This window comes from Zonotrichia leucophrys, chromosome 1A (assembly GCF_028769735.1).
Source record: "Zonotrichia leucophrys gambelii isolate GWCS_2022_RI chromosome 1A, RI_Zleu_2.0, whole genome shotgun sequence".
Taxonomy (NCBI): domain Eukaryota; kingdom Metazoa; phylum Chordata; class Aves; order Passeriformes; family Passerellidae; genus Zonotrichia; species Zonotrichia leucophrys.
In genome coordinates, this window is record NC_088170.1 from 4,171,016 (window position 1) to 4,194,208 (window position 23,193).

Genomic DNA, 23,193 nt, shown 5'->3' on the forward strand with positions numbered 1-23,193 from the left:
GAGGTAAATCAGTGGTCACTTTATTATAAAAATTAGACACTGCAGTTTTAGTATTAATTGCAAAAAACCCCTGATAGCTTATTTCTGCCTTCTTGCTCTCTCATGATGAATTTAAAACAATATACATTCTAAATCAGTAGTACTCCAATAGAGTAAAGGTTACCAACATACACTTAAAATAAAGTTTAATGTTAGAAGTCCTGGTAAATGACACTGAACAGCATTCTAAAAGCTATGTATGGTTTGCTGAAACCACTGGTCCAAACCAACCTCCAGAACAGCATCTCTGCCATCCAACTAAAAATGAAGCCAGGAGACTACAGCAAAAAGTGTGAATTACCTAAAGTCACTTTGATCAGAATTCGGCCTGACTTCAGAGTGAAGTTTGCTTAACCTGATGTAGAGTCCTGGCAGAGACAAAAACTTTGGGGAGGCATATGGGATTGGTTTGGGTTTTAAAATCTCTTGAGACAACTAGGCAAGGTCATTATTACACTCACAAATAACCTGAGTTTGTCTGACAATAATGCTGGGGTGTAGCTCTTTTTGGGATAATTTAAGATGAAGCAAACAAGTATTTTTAGTACTGAAGATGAGACTGTTTGCAAAGTGCCCCAGCAGGGAGCAAAGCAACAGTCTGAGGGTGCCAACAGCCCCTGTGTGAAGAAAACAGCAACAGCCACCACCCTGGAGAATGGTTATTGCTAGAGACAAAGGGCACTACTGCTGCAAGACACCACGCTGGGATCTGCACTGGCTGCTTCTCGTGCCTTTGGGGTGCTCCCACCAAAAGGCTGCTCTGACATTTTGTAGTTTGGGCTGGCATCAGTGAGTTTACACCCTTTTGGCACAGGTGTGGCATGACAGAGGCAATTTTGTCCTTGGCTTCTCACTTTTAGCTTGTCCCCTCCAGCACACAACAGTTTAAAAGCATTATTTTGTTAGATCAGTGGTCCCTCCTTGGAATTTACCTTTGTCAATTGATGATGGACGAATGGATGGAGGAGAAATTAATTTATCACCCCAAACCTCCAATTTCTGCTCCAAGTGGTCAGAAATGGAGCTGGTCTGGTGACAGACCTGCAGGTGTAAAACTTTCTTTCTCGATCTGGGGAAAGTTTTGTGATTTCAGAGAAGTATCTCTTTCTATTAAAAAATCCCCCTTTGTTCTGAATGACAGAGCATTGCTACATGACTCCCATCTAACCCAGGGCTTTGGGTACTGGGGACCTGGGGAGCAATTCTAGATAGACAGAGAGACTTTCTGACATCTACATAAACAAAGCCAGAGGTAGGGAAAGAGCAAAACAAAGCAACAACTTCAGTTGTTCAACTAGACAATAACATAGAATATAATTTAAAAAAATAAAGTCTATTTCCTTACCACCACCACCACCAAGTGCTTCTAGGAATGACTGTGCATCAGGCAAGCACTGAGTGCTGTAATTTGCAAGAAGAGTAATTTAAGAAGAGTAGATGCAACACAACAGTCTCTGTGGCCCACCCCCTCATCTTTCTGGCTTAAATATGATTAAAATCCAGTGTGCCTGTCCAAAGAGGCATCAGTCACAAGAGAAACCATGGCTTTCAAAATGCAATAGGCTTGAATTTCTCCTGTATTTTTCTTCCATGTGCTTGTCCTCAATCCCATGCTGCAGGAACTGGGCTTTTCAGCTGTCTTCAGGGAAAACAGAATATTCCCCTAATCACTGGTCCTCCAGGAATTGCACTTGTTCAGAGAACTGCTCAGCATTTGCAAGGATGAGAACTTCTTCCACAGCTCATAACTGGCTACACAACCCTCACTCAAGAGACACATCCAAAGCAAAGTGTTTGAAAAGGAGTATTCTTAGATTCTTATTCAATTGTAGGTATGGAAGGAGTGGCTGTACCCTAGTGCTGGACAGGACCAAGCAAAATGTCAGGAATATTTGCTGTGCATTCAAAATTCATCCACCACCATTCCCTGTCTGAAGAAACTCCAGGAGTCCCCAGCTCAGATCTGAACATGGCCAAGACAAGGTGACACTCTGAGAGGAGGCAGACACTCAGTCTCCAATTGGAGGCCTGTGGACTGGAGAAAGCACAGCTGCCCAAGCCTGTCGGAAGAGCTGGACCAGTTTGTAGATGAATGGCAGGGACGTGGGAGAAGCTGCAAAGCAGAACAAAAAGGTAAAACTCACTTGGTAAAACTAGCTAGATAAAACTAACATACACTGAAGATATTAAGAAAGAACTACCCCCAACTAGAATTAAGAAAAACCAATTTATCTTCCTTCCTTTGACGAGGAAAAGGCTGAGTCTGGGACAGCTCTGCCTGCCTCTCACAGGCTGTACCTTGGCTGCTGGAAAGAGTTTGCAGAAAATTGGCATTTGTGGAGCTTCATCTTTCTACATGCACTTCAGCTTCAACACATAAAGTTCCTAGTCACCCAGACTTTTTGTCTCCCTGAGACATTTACACAGACCAGATTTATTAAAAGCAACTCATTTCTTCTCCATAACCATAATGGAATTTTAAAAATTGGAAATCTTAATCCCATACCTGGGTCTAATCTCACCACCACCAGGTACAGCAAAAAAGTGGCCAAGAGCATCTTCTTGTAAGGAAGTAAATAGAAGTGGTTTGACATGGACCTCAGTGTTCTACGTAGCAACGTCAGCATGGTCAGGAGCTTTTGGGACAGCACTCCTGGAAAACAGGAACAGAAAGGCTGTTAGGGCAAAGTAAAGTTTAAAAAGTAATCACACAGATATAGCCAATAAGAAACTAAGGTACTGGCATTCTGACTGCATGACAGTTGGATTGGGTTTGGTTTTTTAAACAACAGAGAAACAGTATAATTTTGTAATATACTTGATTATACTTGTTTTTTAGGCACCTACTTTACTACAATATGATCTAATCCCACAGTAGTGCCAGGGAGAAAACATCCAATGATTTACAGCTCTGGAGAAGAAGCAGTACTTTAAATGCTAGACAGGCATTGTTCTACTTGGAAATGGAAATGAAGCAAACTATACACAGAGCCAACAAAACATACCCTTAAAGGATTGCCAGGTAGTCTTAGTTTTCCTCTTTTTACTTTAAAAAAAACAACCCAAACCCAAAACTTTGGATCCTGGGCATTAACTGTCATTTCCAGATGTTGGCAGAGACTAAATACGCTTTGCAATTCTCAGCAAAGGCATCACTAAGTCTTTTATTTCCTGCTGTGATACACAACAGGAATTCCTCATGGCCTGTTTATCATGGCAATATTCTTAATGCACAGTCAATACTTCACCAGTTTGAAATGAAACTGAAATGAAATGAAACTGAAGTGAAACTGAAACTGTAACAAAGGGGCACGAACAACAGAGGGAAAGCCCACCCAGAAGCGTTTCTGCGGCTGGGTCCTGCTGCTCCTCAGCCCCCGGGCGTGTCTCCTCGTCCCGCCGAGCCCAGGAGGCGCGGCTGTCGCCGATGGTGCCGAGGAGCTGCAGGCGCCGCTCGCTGTCCAAGGCGGGGCAGCCCCGCACCAGCTCCTCCGCGGCCCCGAAGCGCCCCAGCGGCAGCAGCACCTGCGCCAGGTACAGCTCCAGCAGCGAGCCGAACTCGGGCAGACTCCGGTTGGCCTGGGATCCCAGCCAGCTGCCGCCGACCTCCAGCACCACCTGCGGCTCTCTCACCTTGCTGTACAGCAGGATGCTGGGATGCAAGGGAGAAGTATGAGAAAACCCCGAGTCTCTGTGGAAGCTGACATCACTGACAGATATTACCCATGAGGTATCAATCAGGGTCTACATCAAAGCACAGGGAGAATTCTGAGGCAGCCAACAGGTGCAGCTATTGATGTTACTCTCTCGAGATCACCCATTTTAACCTTGATCACCATGAAGCAATATTGCAGGCGTGCTCCAGCATACACACAACAGGCCTGTGCCAGATCTCACTCACACCACACAAAGTGAAAATATCACGCAATACCCAAGCCTGGCCTGCAGTTAAACCTAACACAAGACCCCATAAGGTATATGCTGTATATCTGACAGCAACAGACAGAAACTCACCACAGCTCCAGAACTTTTGGAGGCAGATGCTCAGGGACATGGTAGTACTGTAGGACCCAAGACAGAACTTCTCTCCACCGGTTCATCTCGGCCAGCGCCTGGATCCCCACAACACAAAGGGAGCATTTCACTTCTGCAAAACTGGTGAGGAACAGACACCCAAATAAGTGTTTCTTACAGCCACATTTCCCCTTGCATCCCCTCCAGTGACCTTCAGTGAACACAATTCTCTGCTTCCCCTCTATTTGACCCCTACAAAAAGGCCAATTTGACCTCCGAGGATATGCACTGTGACTCTGTCTCTGAGAGAACGAAGGGAAGGCTCTTGGGCACACCGCATTTCCCTCAAAAACGCACAGATTAAACATTTTAATATCGACAGGGCTAAAAGAAACCCCAAAGCGGTGCAGGCATGGCCTGAAGCTGGAAGCCAGCCCGGCTCCCAGGCGGCACCGAGCAGCATCCCAGCGCCACCCCCTCACGCCCGCACCTCTCGTGGCCAGGGCCAGGGCCCAGGCTGTCGCAGCCCGCCTCGCAGCGCTCCACGGCGGCGGCGAAGTCGCGGTGCAGCACCAGCAGATCCGCCGCCTCCTCCAGCAGCGCGGCCGCCTGCGCCGGCCCCGGGGCCCAGGCGGGCGGCTCGGCCCTCATGGCCCCGGCGGGAGGGCTCTCCCCGGCCCCGCACGGGCCCGGCTCAGCCTCCGGCTCCGGCTCCAGCGCCGCCACCGCCCCCGCCGGGGCCCGGCTCCGCTCGGCTCGGGCAGGCACCGGAAAGCCGGGATGGAGGCGCCCGGCAGCGGAAGGGCCGTCCCGGAGAGCATCCCGGCCCCGCGGGCCGCCGGGACGTGTAGTCACGGCTGCAGGAGGGCATCGACCGGGGCCGGGGCGGGCGGGGGACAACGGGGATGAAACATGTTCATATCGACAGGGCTATTTTGTAATAGGGAGGTTGGGGGACCGGAGCATCCCTTACCAGGAAAGGCTGAGGGAGCTGGGTCTGTGCAGGCTTGGGAAGAACGGACTGAGATGGGACCTCTTTAATGTGTATAAATACCTAAAGGGCGGTGCTAAGAAGATAAAGGCAGGCTCTGCTCTGCGGTACCGAGCAATAGGACAGTGGCAATGGACAGAAACTGATGGACCACAAATTCTACTGGACAGGGGGGAAGAACTTCTTTAGTGTGCGGTGACCATGCAGTGGAACAGATTGCCCAGAGAAGGTGTGGAGCCTCCCTTTATGGAGATATTCCAGAATCACCAGGATGCATTCCCGTGCCGTGTGCTCTGCAATGACCCTAAATGAGCAGGGAGGCGGCACAGGATGACCCACTGTGGTCCCTTCCCCTGCTGTCACTGTCACTCTGCGGGGATCAGCGGTGGCAAGCGGGCACTCCGGAGCGCTCCGAGCGGCTGCGGCCGCAGCTCCGGGACCGGGATCGGTGCCCATCCCTGCCACAACGCGCTCCCTTCATCTCCTCCCTCGTGTGGCTGCCCAGGCAAAGGGAGGAAGGAACAGCCCGCCTCGGCTGTTCTGCCCGCGGCCACCGGGCGTCAGCCCAGCCCCGGCAGTGTCCGAGCCTCAAGAGTGTCCCAGCACCGAGAGTGTCCCAGCACCGAGAGTGTCCCAGCCCCCCGAGAATGTCCCAGCCCCGAGAGTGTCCCAGCCCCCCGAGAGTGTCCCAGCCCCCCGAGAATGTCCCAGCCCCGAGAGTGTCCGAGCCTCAAGAGTGCCCCAGCCCCTCGAGAGTGTCCCAGTCACCCGAGAGTGTCCCAGCCCCGAGAGTGTCCCAGTCACCCGAGAGTGTCCCAGCCCCCCGAGAGTGTCCGAGCCCCGAGGGTGTCCGAGCCCCGAGGGTGTCCCTGCTCTCCTCGCCCCGGCCAGAGGCGATGCTAACGGGAGAGCGGGCCGGTGATGGATGCTCTCCGCTCCCGGCCGCCTCTTCCTCCTGGCACCTCTCCCCCGGCTCCCCGTGCCCGTAGCTCTCAGCACACCACGCTGTTAATGCAGTTCGGGTGTAATGACAGCGTCCCCAGCAGTACCCGGCAGGCAGCGGTTCGCATTCTCCTTGTGTTGTTATTTAAAAACAACAGGGTGTCTTGGTTACAAGGTAATTACCGCAGTCAGCGCAAACGCTCCTCAAAAATGGATCTCTACAGGAGAGACAGGATTGATTTATCCTGTAACCTTTCTAAACAGCTGACACACTTCTCTGTCCCCCTACTATGATTATGTAATTAAAAAATCAAATGGGCGAGTACAAAACATGCTAAAGAGTGAAACATATCTTTCAAAGGGGATTTTCTATGCCATCTCAGTGTGGCGAATATGATTAAAAACTCGATCAGAGCTCTCTTTTTCTAGGTAGCTGTTTCCAGGAGGCAGGACCATGTACCTGCCCCTCTGGGCTGCAGCAGGAGCACTCTGCAGTAGCAGCTCTCACACAGTGGTGCATCCAAGTGGTTGGCACACCGCCCTTAACTTTGGAACAGGTTCCTGGAGGATTAAGATAAAACCACTGCACAGAAAACATGTGAAATAGCCCAGGAGCAAGCAAAGGCAGAGATAAAGGCGTTTCAGACTGCTGTTCCTGTTGCTCGGCTCTTTCAATTTGGAAAACAACATTCCTTTTTGGGAACTACAAGTCCCAAAGTGCACTGTGGGAAGAACGTGCCTCGTACCAGCTAGTGCCCAGCACAAATTCCCAAATATGGATAAGGAATCAAGTTTGAAAAAGACTCTCACTGGCTGGATGCTCCTCACTGAGACTCAGAAAAGGAGTGAGACAGCACAAAAACAAGGTAAGTTTGTGTCACTCAAAGATGCTCTTGAAGGATTTCTTTCAAGGGGAGCAGCCAGCAGTGTTGTGCGCCTTAGAGGGGCAGCCCAGCATTGCTCTGGTGGTGTTTGCAGTAGGTGTTGCTGTCACGGAGGCAGCTTTTGGAACGGGGCTGTTGTTCCAGGTGGGGGAGAGAGCAGCGAACAGTCAGATCCTGTTTCCCTGCAGATGAGCCTGATGAATGGAGAACTTATGGAAAGACAGAGCTGCAACACTGATGCAGTTATTTTAGAGGCTGGGAAGGGTCAGGGGGAGGTTGGAGTTGCTCTGAATGGCAGCTCCGTATGAGCTGCCCCGTGTGGTTGTGTGAGAAGCCAAAGTGGACAAGCAGCCTTGTAATACCAGTGCTTATAGGTTAAATTAATTTCTCTGTAAGGCATGGTGGAATGTTTTTGTACTTCACCCCTCTTCCTAGAGGGGACAGTGTGGCGCCTCGAAGGCCAAACCTCTTGCAGCTCTCTGACCTGCAAATAACACTCAGTAACAGGATTGTTTAACTTCAGGCCAGCAACAATTACCTATTTCAGCGGCAATTTGTTAACGAGCAAAATGAAATCATTCTGAAACACAATCATCTCCGTGGAGACGACGGATGCTCGAGCTCCATAGTCGGGCACGTGTGCATCCTCAGCAGCTGACCTGGGCCTGGGCCTGGGCAGCAGCAGCTCCTGCCTGTGTGTCCCCGGCTGGCGGTCAGGCAGAGTCCTGGTGCAGCTCAGATGATGCTCTGTGTGCGGACACTGTGCTGCTGGCTGACGTCAAGTGCAGCTGGTCAGCTGCACCCATGCTGCCAGCACCCTCCTCCTGCTATGTAGGGTCATGGAGCAGCACAGCCAATGCAGGACGTGCAGCCCAGCCCGGGAGGGGAGCCTGAGGCTGCTCGGGCTGCTGAACCCGACTGTCACATGGACGTTTGTTGCCAAATAGGAATGATGCTGTTTTTCCATCTTTCCTTGAATGGGAGCAGCTTAAATTGTCTTAAAGCTGAAAGGGTCCCAGCTACACAGCAGGGCAATCTATCCTACTACACAGGCACAGGAGGGAAGCAGGGTGTTTGCCTGTGCTCCTGGATAACAATTTCTAGTGACCAGAAAAGCTAAATGAACTTGCTGTCTGTGACAGATAGTATGAAGGAGTACCACAGTGGATTTTGTGTCCTGGGTGTAATGCCCATGCCCACCTTGTTGCCTTTTGTATAAAGTCAAGGATTTTTTCTCCCTGCTGTCATCCTGATTTTGTATAGGAGAAGAAAAATTATTTTCAGCAGAGCCTTGTTTGTGTGTGCATCATCTGTGGATTTAGTGGTTCCCCTCCTCCCTCTCCTGCCAGGCAGTTGGAGGAGAGTTTAGAGTTCCAGGCACCTGTGGCAAGGCCTCCTGAGGTAAATCGCCTCAGCTATTAATCCAGATCTGACCAGCACACGGTCACAGGGCCAGAGGGCTGGCAATCAGTCTTTTTCTGTTGTCTCTTCTGTGTCAGTAGGCTGTTAATAGGAGATTAGCAGCATTAGGGAGACTTTGAGCTAGAAATGGTGAGGCCCTATGATTTGATTTGAAGAGAAAGAAACCCTCCTACACTGCTATGAAAACAAACAGGAGAGCTGGAAATTATAAATGACATTATAAACACAGTCCCTAGGAAAGGTGTAGAGCTCTGTAGTGCCTCATAACTTATCAGCAATGCTTTAACAAAGCAGTGAGGTCCATGGAGACCTCAGGTCCCAGTGTGCAGCACTCTGTTCTTATCACCACGTGCTTTTGTTTGACTCTGGCGAGACCATGACGTGCTGGAATCTGTAATTCGCTTGTAACTTCCATCAGCAGTAAATCCCCATTAAATGTGAAGCTGGCTGGCTGCTGATGCCCTCAATCAGCCCAGATTCAGGGTTTCCCTGGCTGCTGGCAGGCATCTGCAGAGCCCAGGGCTGGGGGAAGGTGAGCGCTCTCCGGCTGTGCTTGGAACAGATGGCCCGTGGTGATGCTTCCTTATCTCACCCAGCATTGTGGCACAGCATCCAACCTGGGGCTTGTTTCAAAAATAGAACTGTTTAGAGGAGACTCACCTGATTTTGGGCCCACCTGCTGGTGTTCCTGGTCAGTGTGTTTAAATGCACTGATGTCTGATTTTTTGGCTGTATCCAAACATATATAAACAGCAGGTGAGGATGGTACAAGGCAGAAAAGGCAACTGCGGGGCAGCCACAGTCCAGCTGAGGGGTATCACACAAAACAGAAAAACAATCTCTGTTTCAACCTTCATCACAGAGGCACAAACACTGTGTGAAGTGTAAACACTGAAAATTGGGAAACTGGGAACACAGGGTTGTGTTCACAACTTGCCAAAACTTGAGTTTTACTCACATAATAGCAAAAGCTTTCCGAAACAAAGGGCAATTTTAAGTTAAGTCCCTTTCTTTGCTTCATAATCAAACAAAATACTCGTCTTGGCAAGGCTCCTGTCAAAGAATAGCAGCAGTTACTTCGATTTAATTGTTACTGTTATAACAGTCATAATTAGTGCTGGGTGGGGCATTTCATAGCTGTAAGGTGACCAATTTGGTTAGAGGCCTAAGGCATCTTCTTTTCTTCAGCTAGTTATTATCTGTGAGAAAATACTGAAAACACTGCAGCCTGTCATCACTGTGGGTCAATTACACCCTGTTTGCCTAGCACAGCATCTCTTTGCTCATCACTGCAGAGTCACAGCCCCTCTAACAGTTAAAACCACTTCTCAAGGCCCAGCTTGCCAAAATCAACTCTCATCCATTAGTCTCCACCTTTCCTCTTTTTTCAAAAGCAAGCCTTGTGCTCTCATGGCCGGGAGAAAGCCCTGACAGCGTGAATCCTGGAACTATTTGTACCACAAGGCAAACAAGATATTTGAGAAAATGGTTCTTCTCATTTTTGACCCAACTTTCTGACATGCCAGTATTTCTTTTCACAGTGTTTGTCGCTCATCTGTCCCTCATTCTGAATGCACATTTACTGTGATCTGTGTTAATTATCTCTACAAGCAGGCAATGCGTCTTCTGCATCTCAGACTGGACATTTCAGAATATTCTGCAGAAGTTAACAAACTTTTTCCATCTCAGTCTTCTGGTCCTGGCTGTTGCCTGGCCAGGTCTTGTGGTGCTCACAAAGCTGTGATGTGAGGTTGCTTTAGGAAAGCTGCAGTGGTAGCAGTGTCTGAGCTTTGGGAGAAATCCCCAGGGAAGGAACTGATGCTGGTGGAGCCTTTGTGTCTTGTGTTTCACCGAGAGCATCCCTGCGTGCCCCTCTGGCTGTGGTGGGCAGAACTGCCCTGCTCGCTGTTTGTGCTCCTGAACTTGATACAGTAATTAACTGCTAATTGCTTTCTTATGAACGGCATGTGAGGGGGTTTTTTTTTGAACGCAGTCAATGAGCGTGCAGCACCTTTCTCCTGGGAGGATTTCTCCCCTCCTCTGAAGATCTGTGCGCTATTTCAGGGTGTTACCTGTTTGAGAGATGTGCTTACACTGTGTGTAGGATTAATGTCTCAAGCAGTGCACTGGCCCTATTTCCCTAACGAGCTGATGTTCCCTTGCCCTCCGTACCTCCCTTGCTGTTCCTTCTCGTCTTTCTTGGCAATGCCAGGTGCAGACAAAGGTAGGATTAGATGTCTAATTAGTTTATGTAGCCTTAGACGTGGTTACTTCTTGGCACTGGGGGAAGGGCAGCCTGTGAGGAATCCAGCCCTTGTCTCTCAGTGAGGTTTTCAGCTTTGGGAGCAGCCTGAGCCCAGGCAGACTCAAAAGGCAAGCCAAAATTTTCTAGACACATTTTGTTCCAGATGCCTGTTCAAGGAGGAAGCTGAAAACCCAGTCTGTATTACCAAATCTGAAATAATTTGGATCATTTAATGTTAGATCCAAAATGTCTAATTCCAAAGAATGACTCAGTGTAGACAGCCTGAAAGAACTTGCTTGAAACATGGCAGAAAAGCAACTAGGCTGTAATTAATATATTTTGGAACTACACTGTGGATGGGACAAGTTGTATTTATAATATTTTTGGCTTCTCAAAGCGAACTTTGGGCTGTAGCTCTCCTGTCTCCCACTGCCACCATCCTTCAGCAGATGTAGCCAGGGGAACAGAGAGGAAAATGTCATTGTCTTTCCTACCTGACAGAAGGCTTATTTGGTTTGTAATTTCAGTTGTATGTATGGAGTGTTCCAATATATCTGAGTGAAAAGAAATGGATGAGGGTAAAGCAAAGGATCAAGAGTACACTGCAGCTGTGTACACCAGCAAAATAAAACCCCTCAAGAGCAAAGTAATGGAAATGGGATTCATGTATGAACTCTGACCAGACCTTCAAGGATGGAAAATGGGGTGGATTCTGCCAGGGATTGGGATCTTCATTTTTGCTCTCAGGGACAGACAGCAGCTGCCCTTACATTTCTCATGGAGTGTCTTTGTGAGTGAGAGGGCTGCGTGCTGGTGTGTCAGCCTGGCACTCAGAGTCCAGCCAGCCATGAGCATGGAGGTCACTGTAAACACAGCAAGGTTAAGTGAAATAAGGCCATGAGGAGGTCATGGTGAATTTGAAAGGGAGAGTGGATGGACAGACATGAATGATGATAGCTCTGGTGATTGGAAACAAAACCTTAAATAACTCAAATTTGTATTCAAGAGCGCTTGTCCATGTCAGGGCTCTACATCCATCTCTCTGTGTCAGATCGAGCAGCAGTTCACATTTCCAATGCACTCTGAGCTGCTGGAACAGTATGTCTATTCTGAGCTCCCCTTGCAAGGCTGTCTCATTCCAAAAGGTGTGCTCACAAGGAGAAATTCAATACTAGAAAGTTAGTAGAATAATTTTAGGAGATAGAATCACTGCATCCTAAATCCCCAAAGGAGCTGACTCTCTAAATAGCCTTAAGCAGGGAAGCATGCTCTGTAAATCATTACCAAAAGTTAGGCTGAAAGCATTTAAACACTTTGTGTAATAAGCAAGGAGGTTCTGCCTCAATCTTCCAAGCCACTGTGGTTTGTTTTCCTGAGCCTGACATGATCATATTGCTGTTCATGTGGCAATCAACGATTCAGACTGGTCAGAAATTGGACATTCGTGGCACTAAATCTCTAGAGTGCCTGAATCACAGGGTTAAAAGAGGACTGTGAAGTACTTAATAGGCTGCCTACACAGTGCTCAGCAAGTCAGAGGTTAACAAAGGACCTTATTATTTGAAAAGATAATTGAAGCTGAAAACAAGTCGACCATCCCACAACTAAAGCCGTGGAGATCATCAGTTTTTGTGAACAATAGCTGATGATGTTCGGGATTCAGTGAGTTAAGTGGTTAATCCTATACAGAAAGCTGCATCCATAATGCACTTTAAATAGGGGAAATCCACCCAATTTGACCCCTGGAGAATTGCTTCCTGCTGTTATGCTGATAGATATGTCTATAAATATCATGGAAGCCATCAGCAGATAAAATCTCAGAGAGCTGAAAAGCCTCTCCCTATTAAATGATACATTGATCTCCATGGAACAGCAGGAGCCTGGGGAAATGAGCCACTGAAACCAATCCCTCTGCCCTCCTCAGAGCCACAAAGAGAAGCGAGACCCATACACTGTTTCCATCTTGATTCAGTGGGAAAAAAAAAAAAAATCAAACCCCTCATAGACCCTTTCTGTCCAGTCTTCTCCACAAGGCTGCTCCTTACATTCTGTGTAAGCAGCTCATCAGCCTTTTGTGGCACTTTGTTCCAAATTTGTCCTTTGTTTACATGCCTCAGAGAAAGCCTCCAGTCAGTTAAATTAATTTTGGGCACAAAGCTGCCAAGGGGTGCAGGACACTCCAGCAGGTTTGTGTGCATTCTCCAGCTCAGGCACCGAGGGGTGGATAAAGACAAACTTCAGCAACCACTTCTGCTCATCCTCAGCTTCTTCTGTCACTTTTGGATTTTAGCAAAAGAGTGCTCACTGTCCTGATTTGGGATTTTTTGTTTGTTTGGGGTTTGTTTGTTTGTAAGTTCTTGGGGTCTTGTTTGTTTCGGTTTGTTTGTTTTGTTGTTGCTGCTGTTGTTTTTGTTTTGGTTTTTTGTTTGTTTTTTGTGAGTTGGTTTGGTTGGTTGGTTTTGGGGGTTTGGGTTGTTGTTTTGTTTTGTTTTGTTTTTATTTATAGCTCAAAATCTTAAGGTTTTGAAGCCTATTGTATTATAATGTAAAGTCTGGTTTGTGATTTTCTACTCCCAGAGCTGTTGATGCTGCATACCATGGAACATGCACATACACACAGTTGCATATAGATTTTACCCCCTTCATTTGAGCTCTCCAGACTGCCTGTATAATATCTCCATATCTGTATGTGCATGCAGGTCTCAGAACAAGCTTGCTGCCTTTCTGGAGTTTCAACTAGCTCTAAATCCCAGGATGCCAGCCATGAAGAAGTTAACCCATGTTAAGTGGTTCTGATTTGTTTTTTGTATCTTTCTTTTTTGCACTCTCCATTTGTTACTCTCTATTTTTTCTTCCTCCATTTTGTTCTCTCTTTTCTCCTCCAGTGCTGACTTAGTGCAAATTCCATCATTTCTCAGCACTGGAGGCTGTCACAGGCAGTTGTGACATCTCTGTGGGTCTTACATGGAAAACTTGTGCTGTTAGCAATCTACTTCCAGAGTTATTAAGGACCAAGCCAATAAAGATTAGAAGAAAGCAAGGTTTCACAGTCCCCACAAACCCAGAGCTGCAAACAGCGTGAGGATACGGAAGGAAGGGAATTATGAGGTTCTTTCCCTTCTCTTCATGGACCTTTCTGCTTAGAACATTCCAGGGACTTTATTTCTGGACTTGTCCTTTGCTGCTTCAGTATCTTTCAGCATGAGAGTCTTTTCCTTTGGAGACTCTGGAAGGAGTTAAAATAAACTGAGACATAAGGGAAGGATCATGAGATTCACCAGCCAGCCTGTCCTGCTGGCACTCAGGTTGAGCTCAGTGACTCAAAGCAATGGGCTCTCATTACCTCTGAGTGCACTCAGAGAAAATGATTCTGCTCCCTTTTCAGCAGTATCAACAAAAGTGTTTACTGAGTTCCAAAGGGTTATATTTTTGGCATTCCTGTGGCCTGTTTTGGCTTGTTGAATGTTACTTATGAGTAAGAAGGAAAGAACTTCAGTTGATGCTCAATTATAAAGCAGAATTTGTATGGCTGACTGTTAAAGGAAAACAAAACGAATGCAGCATTTTGTGTGCTTATCTCACAGGATCTGCAGAGACAATAACTACAGAGACAACTGCTTGCAATTGCAGGGATATGTCCTGGTTTTAAAGGTCATATCTCTGGTCTCTCAAGACAGAGACACCCAAATTCAGCACTTGTACACCTGATTGTAAATGCCCAGAGTCACAGGAGAGCTGAAGTGAGTGAAGGGAGCCTCCATCCTCACCTCTGTGCATTCCTGGGCAGGGGAGAGCTGCTGTGAGGTAAAAATGCTGTTAAAGTGGATAATAGGATGAAAGGTCTTTGCTGGGGACTCAGGTCCCATAAAAGTACATGTGAAAATGCCAGAAAAGCTACATATTCCTGCAACAGCTCCAGGAGGATGATGCTGCTGATTCCATAACTTGGCCTGGAAATAACCATGGTAGGCACGCCATGGTAGGCAGCACCGAACACTGCCTATGAAAGTGAATATGGAAAGCAATAGGAAGAGCCCAGAACAACAGTGGCATAAATAGTATAGCCTAATTAACAACTCCTAGCAAGGATTTACACTGTGCTTTACTTGTTTGAAGTACTGTGCAAAACATTAGCTGATAGATGTTAATTAATCATTCAGGTAATTAAATGAAAGTGGAATGCAAATGGTTAGAGGAAGCTGGAGTATGAAGACTTCCTGAAACCATTAAATGATTTTGTTCTCTTTGATGGAGGAAGAATTTCTTCCTTTAGGGTTTGAATGTTCTCACAGTGTGGGTGTTATTACAGTTTTAATAACCACCTGTTTAATTCCCTGGGATGGGAGATTACATGCAGTACAGCCAAGAGTTTCTTGTTTGTTTGAGTAACTTTGGCAGTTTTATGGGCCTAAATAAAAAGGAAAAAAAAAGAGAGAAGTATCCCCAGCTCTGTATTTCAGGGCACAGAATGATGACCAGCTTCAGGAATGAGTCTTGATATGGAGTCCCATTACACAGTGACCTATTGTTTTCACTTAGGCAGTGAAAGATGAAGATGTGCTGTCATTTGATGTAGAGGAATCACTGAAATGAGCCTGGCAAACCAGTGAGAATGTTGCAAGTGATAGCTAATTTTTTAATGGACTACTTCATTCCCCTACAGTAAGAAGATAGGATTCTTTGGCAGAGAATCAGTCAGCTTGATTCCTGGCTGTGGCATATTTAGGTTTGTGTTATCACCCACTGCCCACACTTGTGCAGCATAAACTCCTGAGGGAACTTGTGAAGAGATGGGTTTGGGATCTGGCCTGAATCACTGCCTTGCTGATGAACCCCTCAAGCTGCTTTAGGAAAAGTCCTGTTTTATGCCAGGCCAGTATAACCACAAACCAGGCATGTAGGTCTGATTTCCTAAATTAAAAGACTGATTTACTGCACTGTGTAAGTTGGGTTTTCAATCTACCTGCAACCTGAGAACTCAGTCTCTTAGAGCAGGTACAATACAAGCAGTTGGTGATGAAGATAAAGCCAACAACAAAAAAAGAGAAAGATGTGGTTCTGTGACTGCTAATTGCTCTGATACCTTTGCTACCCTCCTTCCAGCCTGTGTTTCCTTCTGACCTGGGATACTGTCACTGTCAGCAGTGAAAGCTATCACAGTTCTCCTTTTTCTCTCCCTTTTCCTCCCTCTGGTTCCCCTGGGGACAGAAGATCCTGGCAGCCAGATCTACCCCAGGCTTTTGCCTTTTGTTTTCCTGTACTTTTCTCTTGGCACAATGCAGAACTTTGCAGTGTTGTGCTTCCACAATCACATGCTAAAATATTTGCACAGCTGTCTGATGACAGAAAAAGGGGGGGAAAGAGAAAATCCACTCTTCTGTTATTTGAAAAGTTAAACCAAACCAAACCAAACCAAACAAACAAACAAAGCTTAACATTAATTAATAATGTAAAATCTCCTCAATCAGTTTGCCTGGCTCCCCTCTGTGTGCTTCCCCTTCTTTTTCTTGTACACATAAACTCACACTTTGGGGCTTCTCTTCCAATGCCTCTGGGTTCAAACCCCCATGGGACTCCAGTGCCCACTCTGTGCACTCTCTTCAGCCTGTTCTGGGGTACAGAAATAGGACCAACTCCTACAGACTATAATCAGGCATTCTTCAGGCAAATCTCTGACTGAAGTCAGTGGAAGTTTTGGCACAAGGACGGTGAAACTAATTAAATTCCTCCTCCAAGTGTGTGTATATATATATTTATATATCTGGGACGGGGATGAGAGAAGAAAATACTGCCTAGAAAGAAAGTCCATTAATAAATGAGACGTAGATGTGGGGAAGAACAGTTGATTGAATTATTTATAATGCAGTTATAAAATTGCTGAGTTGCTTTCCAGTAACCCATCAATAACATGCATGACCATAGCTGCAGTTAGCAGGAGTATAAACAAGCAGGAGCATGGATCTCCATGAAAATCAGGTGTGGAAATATTGGGGAAAAAAAAGCCTAGCCTATCCAAATCATTTAGAACACAATAAATTTGAATGTGGTCATAGATTTCCAATAGCCTTGAAAACTGGCTGTGAGTTAATTTTACCAGCAGTGCACCAGAGAATCTCAAGCAAAAACCCATCAAACGTGGGCCCATATCTTAAAAATAGAAAAAACAGCACAGACACTTCCTAACAAGCCTAACTATAGATCAGGGTGAGAAAAAAATTTAAATGTGGGTTTAAAATAAACCTGGATAGTGACACTAAGAGCAAAATTAACCTGGATGTTTGAAATAACCAATCTTGTCAAGTTTTTTTTTTTGGTCAGAATGAGCTAATTTGTGACTGATGATACTAGAGCAAATATACTGCATTAGATCCTTTGGTGCAATGAGTGGAAGATTCAGCTTTTCAGATCTTCAGCAGACAAAGGAAGGGGAAGTGAACAGGCCAGCAAGCACTTTTTCAGCTTTGGCATCTATAATTCACGTGCAGGGGCTGCACTCCCACTATAGCAGCTCCCTTCCTACACACACAAACACACACTCCCAGCCTTTGTGCTGCTCTGGGACCACACACAGCTGTGTCCAGTGTCTGTCCTTCCCACCAGCCAGCCTCTCCTCTGGGAAGCATGACTGCCTCCCCTGAACCAAGGCCTCAAGGTGTGTTTCCACCCTGCTCCACCAAGCTTGGGTTGGTTATTTTCAGGTTTTTTTCAGCATTTCTTGCTGTCCTCAGTCGTGAGCTCCAGACAAAGCCTTCCTTTCTGTGAGGGAACTTCAGAACCAGGAGTGTGGTCTGGACATTTGTGGACAAAGGAACATTCAATGTTTCTGCTCCTGATCACCAGGAAGAATGGCTGTGCTGTGTTTTTAGCACTCCAGCTCAGTTTCTGAAGTCTGTGCCCTCCTGTGGACACACATTTGGGGCTTGCCCTCCCTTTGCTGGTGTCCAGGCTCAGGGAGGCAATCTCTCTCTGTGCTGCTTGGGATCCAGCAGACAGAATGTCATTTCCAGCCCGTTGGCCTCCGAAACGTTCTGTTTGTGCAATGAGCCTTATGAGGCCACTGATGAGAAATGGGTGCTTATTAGCTGCTGTCATTTTTATACCCTCTTCCCTGAGTAATGCTACAGCAGCCCTCGTGATGCCATGAAGCAGCTCTGACTGCAGGAGGAGAGAGCTGCAAATGGAAAAGACTTCTCAGTGCTGCAGGCCAAGCCCAGCCACCTCCTCTGCCCTGCATTCCTCTGCTGCTTTCCTGCCCCCTGAGAGCCCAGCATTATTCCTGCTCAGGATTGTCTTCTTCAGGGGACAGCTTCGTTTTGAATGGCTCCATGCTTCACACCCAGAGGCACCAAGTCTTTTCCACTAAGCCAAGCATAAAAATAGCTGAGGGAAAGGGTGGGGGAGGGAGTGTCAGCAAAACAGATTTATTTAATTATATGTACCAAGCACCACTTTCCTGTGTGAGACCAAGTGTGCAGCTCAGTTTCTATCTTGCTGCAGTCTCATTTAAGGTTACTGAGGAAACAGGCATTAAATGCTTGTGATAACTTGAATTTCTATAAGGCGCCTTCATATATTTAGTAACCTCACACCTGTGTGGAACTGGGTGCTCCTAATTCTGGCTGTACCAATAACTGATTTTGAACCAGGCACTGTGCAGGGAGGGTGTCTGTGTGTGGGGGTGATGCTGTTAAATCCAGCACCTGTAATCAGAAGGCTCCAGACTCCCTTAGGCTGGGCCTAGATGGACTTTCCTTCACAGAGATATTCTGCACTGCCAAGCCCAGTGGTGTTGTCATGGCCATCACCGTGTTTGGTGATGTTCTCCAAGTCCCACATTGAAGAATCCTGTAAACATAGCAGAAATTGAAATGTTTTTTCTAAATCAAGTTAAGTTTTAATCTCTCAGTATGTTGGTGGAAAGCTGGAAAACTCAGTCTGAGGGCAGAGGCAAAGATAAATAAAAATATTAGAATTTTTACTTTACTTCTTTTAACACGTGAGGGTTTTTTGCCTGCTCACAGCTTTTATAATCTAGTTCAACTCTTTCTAGAATTGAACTAGATTATAATCAGCCCTTCTGGCTGATACTGCTGTTCTTAACTAGTCCCATCTCTGCTGCTGCAGATTACAGTGGAGCAAAAAGGTACTTAACCCCTTGTCATGATGGGATCTCTTAACATCTGGATTTTGGCCCCTGGAGGCCTGTCCCTACCTAGCAAATTGGGATGAGCCACTGTCACAGATTGCCCAAAAACCTGGGTTGAAAGTGAGGACAGGAGAGTCAGTTAAGAAGGAAAATGTGTGGGTTTTACTTCTGTGTGTTTGTTTTTGTCCACACCACCTACGTGCACACAGAGCTGTGTTTGTTACTGTGCCCTGAGAGAGGAAACCCATTACCTTAAAAGAAGCACTTGGCTTTAAGAGAGAATAATCAGGAAAGCAACAAAGGACCGTTAGCAACATTTTATAAAGAAGATGAGATAAATAGTCTGTCTCATAAACAAGTGGTATTATTTAACTATCCAAGGAGTTGCTTTCCAAAACAAGGCTGAATTGTTCATTGTCCAGCAAAATAACGCCTGCTTCTGCAGCCTTGGCTGCTTTTCTGACTCCAGCCCAGACTCTGCAGATCTGCACTGTGCTGGACTGTCCTGCCTAACATTACTGCTAATGTTTATGTAGGTGTTATAATAAAAATAAGTAGAAAAGAGCAATATTATAGCTCAGAAATGACAGCACCGAGACTTTTCAGTTGAGGGGACAGGAACAAAGGAATGCTGCCTGCCCTGAGCTTCCCCGTGGCAGTAACAGGGCCTCACAGACACACTTGTGCTCGGCTCTGTTGGCAGAGAAACACTTGGCAGAGAAATCCCCTCCTGCTCTCTCAACTGCTCATTCACCTGCTCACAGAGACAAGATTATATCACACTGCCCCAGCACTTCTTCAAACACTGGGGAGCGTGTGCTCCTGCTCAGATTTTCACCAGAACAAGGTTTCTTTTCTCCTCTTTTCACAAGCCATGGCATTTCTCAGGGGATGCCAGCAGCTCTTTCGGGGTTATGCCAGCTTTCCTCCACCACCACAGAGACAAGATTAAAGATGCTGTGGAGATCTGTGAGTGGAGTAACCAAGGTGGGAGGAGGGGTGTGAGGGAAACACCTTGTGCATCGAACAGCCTTTTTGGAGAAAGGGGTGGGTTCCCCAGGTCAGAGGAGCCCTGGGAGGAGGAGGAGGAGGAGGCAGTGCATCCATTCGGTGCTCCCACTGCCACTCCCTTCGCCAGCCACAGGGGACCACTGCTCCGTTGCTGTGGCAACCGTGACGACTTGGCAGCCAGAGCCATCATCACTCAGCCTCCTCGAGATGCTCTGGCAAAGGCTCGCACAAGGAGATTCGCACCCCAGATCCCGTTCCTTTTAAATTGTGGCTTTACCTCACAGCCTGGAGAAGGAGAAAATCGCTGCTGCAAGGAGAAGCCGTGTGAGGCAGGGCAGGGCAGGGGCTCTCCTTTGGGTGTCTGCCCCTGCAGAGGCGGGGAGCTGGGAGCACCTGTCGGGAGGAGTTACTCATGTGAGAAGAAGGTCATTCCCGGTGAGTACCCACCCAGCCAGCCTCCCCTACCTTCTGCTGCAAATTGTTTATTTATTGTTTGCCATTGGCTAGGAAATTCCGGGGTTTCTGGTGTCTGAGGGGAGGAATTTTCTTTTGTGCTAGCTCTAGGCTTCTTGCAAATTCCGTGAATGCACTGCTACTGGCTTTTTGTCCTAGGCATGAATTCCTGCAGGAGCTGCAGCCTTGCCATCAGCAGCAGCAGGTTTCTTGCAGGAAGCCCGATGAGATCTGCAGTTTGCAGTGAGCTCTGCACAATCCTACCTTAATACCAGGTTTGTGCTCTAGCCAGCTGATATGCTCCTGTATCAGCTTTTCCATTTAATTCATGGTTCCAGCCTTTGTTGTACAAGCTGACTTATTTGTTTTCATTGAGATTAAGAATTGAAGCAGTAAGTAAATCAAATGCTTGAACAGGTGCAGAAAGAGTATTTGCCCTGTGGAGGATAGAGTTACAAGCAGTTTCACTCTGATGAGACAAACAGATGCTCCAGATAAACTGCTGATAAAAGGAATTATTATACTGGCAGAGATCCACCACGTTCCCCTGTAGCACATGGGTGCCACAGTCAAGCACACAGACAGTAGCCATGGGTGAGATCAACCTACCATGGCTAACAATAGGCATCTATAAATGTAGTCATGTTACTGAGCAGTGTGATCATCAGTTTCAAATCATGTCCTGAAAAATATTCATGTAACTTAGTCATCTGTGAAATGAATACACTGCTTTGTACAGAAAGTAATGGATTGCAAAAAAATAATTGTAAGGAATTATAAGGGAAAAGAAATCAAAGGTTGTACACCATAGATCTGAAATCCTGATCAACCTGCAGGTTGAAAGGCAAGGAGATTTCTTTTTCTCCAGATGAATTTGGTGCTTGTTCTGTTCCTTAATCAGCCAGCAGCACTGGGGCATCTCTAGCTGTAATCTCATTAGGACTATTAGGCTGTGATTGTGCCTGTGGTCTGTTGCTGGCATGCATTTAGGCAGACAAATGACCCTCAGAGCTCTCAGAGTCGAGAGGGGATGGGGGTCCCTTGTTTCTCACGAGGTTTGAAACTCCTGCATCCCTGACTTTGGCAAGGCACAGTTTGCAGAGCAGCTGGGAAGGGAGCAGGGACAGGTCACCCAGGCCGGGCACACAAGGGCAGTTTGTGAGCACAGCCTCTCCTGGTGTGATGGGGGTCACGTGTGGGCACGAGAATGGCACAGCAGCCTCCCCTCAGTGTGTACATGGCATAAAGCTGGGCCTGTGTGAGCGTTGGCATGACAGCCTGGGCTACTACAGAGCAAAAACACAAGTCAGAAATTAATTATGGGCTCCTTCCTCCTGCTTTGTCCTGCCTGTTACAACTAACACAAGCACAGTAGCTTTTGTTTAGTTGGCCTCTTTGACCAAACTGAAAAATATTTGGATGATATTTCAGGAGTCAGATAGAACTCTTTTCATTCCATTTTAGCCCATTACTCTTCATTACAATTCCAGGTGACACCATAAATACCTGTAGTTCCTCTTCCTCATCCCTGCATGGCTCCAGTGTTAATTGATAGTTCTGTTCCTGGGCAGCAGTGGAGTTTGAGTGCTTCTGGAGGCCAGAGGATTTCTGCAGCCCCCTGTGTGAGCCCTGCACATGTGGATCTCCTGCACACAAACCCACAGCAGCTGATGTCATTGTGCATGAGCCTGGGGAAGCAGGCTGCTGAATGAGTGCCAGTGTACCACACAGTTCATAAATATGGAAAAGCAGCGGGCCCTAGCCCAACAAGCTCGGATTCAGAAACATTTAGCAGATGTTCTGGCTGTGGGGGAGGAAAACAGGAGATGAATAACTACAATACTGCAAGAGCAAATACTTTGTTGATGAAACTGCACAAAAATTAGAATGACAAACACACCCTTAGCAGGACTTTGACCTATCCATAAAACAACATCAACATGTTTTATTAATAGTAGTTCCACATTCTCAAGATCAATAAAGTGACTTCATTGATTTACTTTTCCCTTTTTATTAGTACTTCTCTAAACAGTGATGAATTTGGATTGAACATAGGTAGAGTCTTTTTTATAGCTTGTCAAAGAACAGTTCCAGTAGCTCTAATAAAGCAAAAAGCTTCTCAACCAGGACAACACAGCTAAAGAGAACCTAACCATGGTTAAGAGTTTGAAGGAAACTTCCAAATCTGTTTGGAAGAGACTGCCAGTTATTTCCACAACAACACCACAAGGGAGCTGCTCTGTACATTTCCTTAAAGGAGTAAAAAGCTGTTGTTTTATAAACAAGCATAGTAAACATAGCTCAGGCTCTCCCTAATCCAAACTCCAAATAGTAAACATGCCTTTTAGACCTTGATGCATGCGCTATGGAGCAAACCAACCTCAGCTTTACAGGCAGCTCTTATGGGGAGCTTCTACAGTCCAAATTAGGTGAAGAACCCATGAAGGGTCTCAATAATGACCTTGCAGGAGTTGCCATTACATTTCACCAAGGCACATTTGAATCCATTCCCTTTGGTCCTTCTTGGGGACTGTCTGAGTACAAGAAAATGCTGTGCTTGTGATTTTTTTGGTTAGTGGATTAATTGTAGGCCAGCAGTCTAGTAGTACTTCATCTGGGTATGGTGTGCTTGAACATCTATAGTTTCTTCCTTGACAAACACTTGTCTTACTGCTTGGGAGGATCTCACACCCCTTTACACACTTGAACTGTTGTTCCTAAAGCATGAAGTGAAACTCAGCTGGGCTGCTCTTCCCAGCCTTGGCATAATTTACCATTTTGGGAGGGAGTTTTCTGCACTTGTGTAGCCTTTGGTTTGTGTTAATTCTACTTAAGGCTTTACAGTCTAGTGAAGTGAAAGTTGTGTGTTTCTCATCAGCTTCTCATATGCCCACAGTCTTGACTCATAGCAGCAAACCCAAAGCTGCAACTTTATATTTTACTGCTTGGCAAAATCTGTGAGCAGTGAAATTGTCTGCAGTGGATATGCACAGACCCAGAACCTCTCTCATTCTTAAAACAGTTCCAAATGCTGAAGTCTATACTG

General features: G+C 46.5%; 2 protein-coding genes across 2 annotated transcripts in view; one reads left to right on the top strand and one right to left on the bottom strand.

Moving 5' to 3' along the window:
* Positions 1-4,811, bottom strand: PEX26 (peroxisomal biogenesis factor 26). The gene is made up of 5 exons (XM_064735582.1): positions 4,544-4,811; positions 4,054-4,194; positions 3,375-3,691; positions 2,546-2,692; positions 1-2,152 (listed from the first exon to the last, which is right to left on the bottom strand). The coding sequence occupies exons 1-5, from the start codon at positions 4,702-4,704 to the stop codon at positions 2,049-2,051; spliced, it is 870 nt and encodes a 289-aa protein (XP_064591652.1). The 5' UTR covers positions 4,705-4,811; the 3' UTR covers positions 1-2,048.
* A 15,019-nt stretch (positions 4,812-19,830) lies between these two features.
* Positions 19,831-23,193, top strand: part of MICAL3 (microtubule associated monooxygenase, calponin and LIM domain containing 3) — a 160,796-nt gene continuing 157,433 nt past the window's right edge. Inside the window, exon 1 of the mRNA XM_064735605.1 lies at positions 19,831-20,129. The gene's annotated coding sequence lies outside the window, so the exon portion shown is untranslated. The remainder of the gene's footprint in view (positions 20,130-23,193) is intronic.

What these genes read in the sequence shown, in the direction of transcription:
- PEX26 (XM_064735582.1), bottom strand. Translation starts at nt 4,704, where the DNA reads ATGAGGGCCGAGCCGCCCGCCTGGGCCCCGGGGCCGGCGCAGGCGGCC. An exon ending in AGCCGCAGAAACGCTTCTGG is followed by an intron (nt 2,693 to 3,374) that starts GTGGGCTTTCCC and finishes CCTGTTTTCCAG; the next exon opens with GAGTGCTGTCCCAAAAGCTC. An exon ending in GGTGGTGAGATTAGACCCAG is followed by an intron (nt 2,153 to 2,545) that starts GTATGGGATTAA and finishes TCTGCTTTGCAG; the next exon opens with CTTCTCCCACGTCCCTGCCA.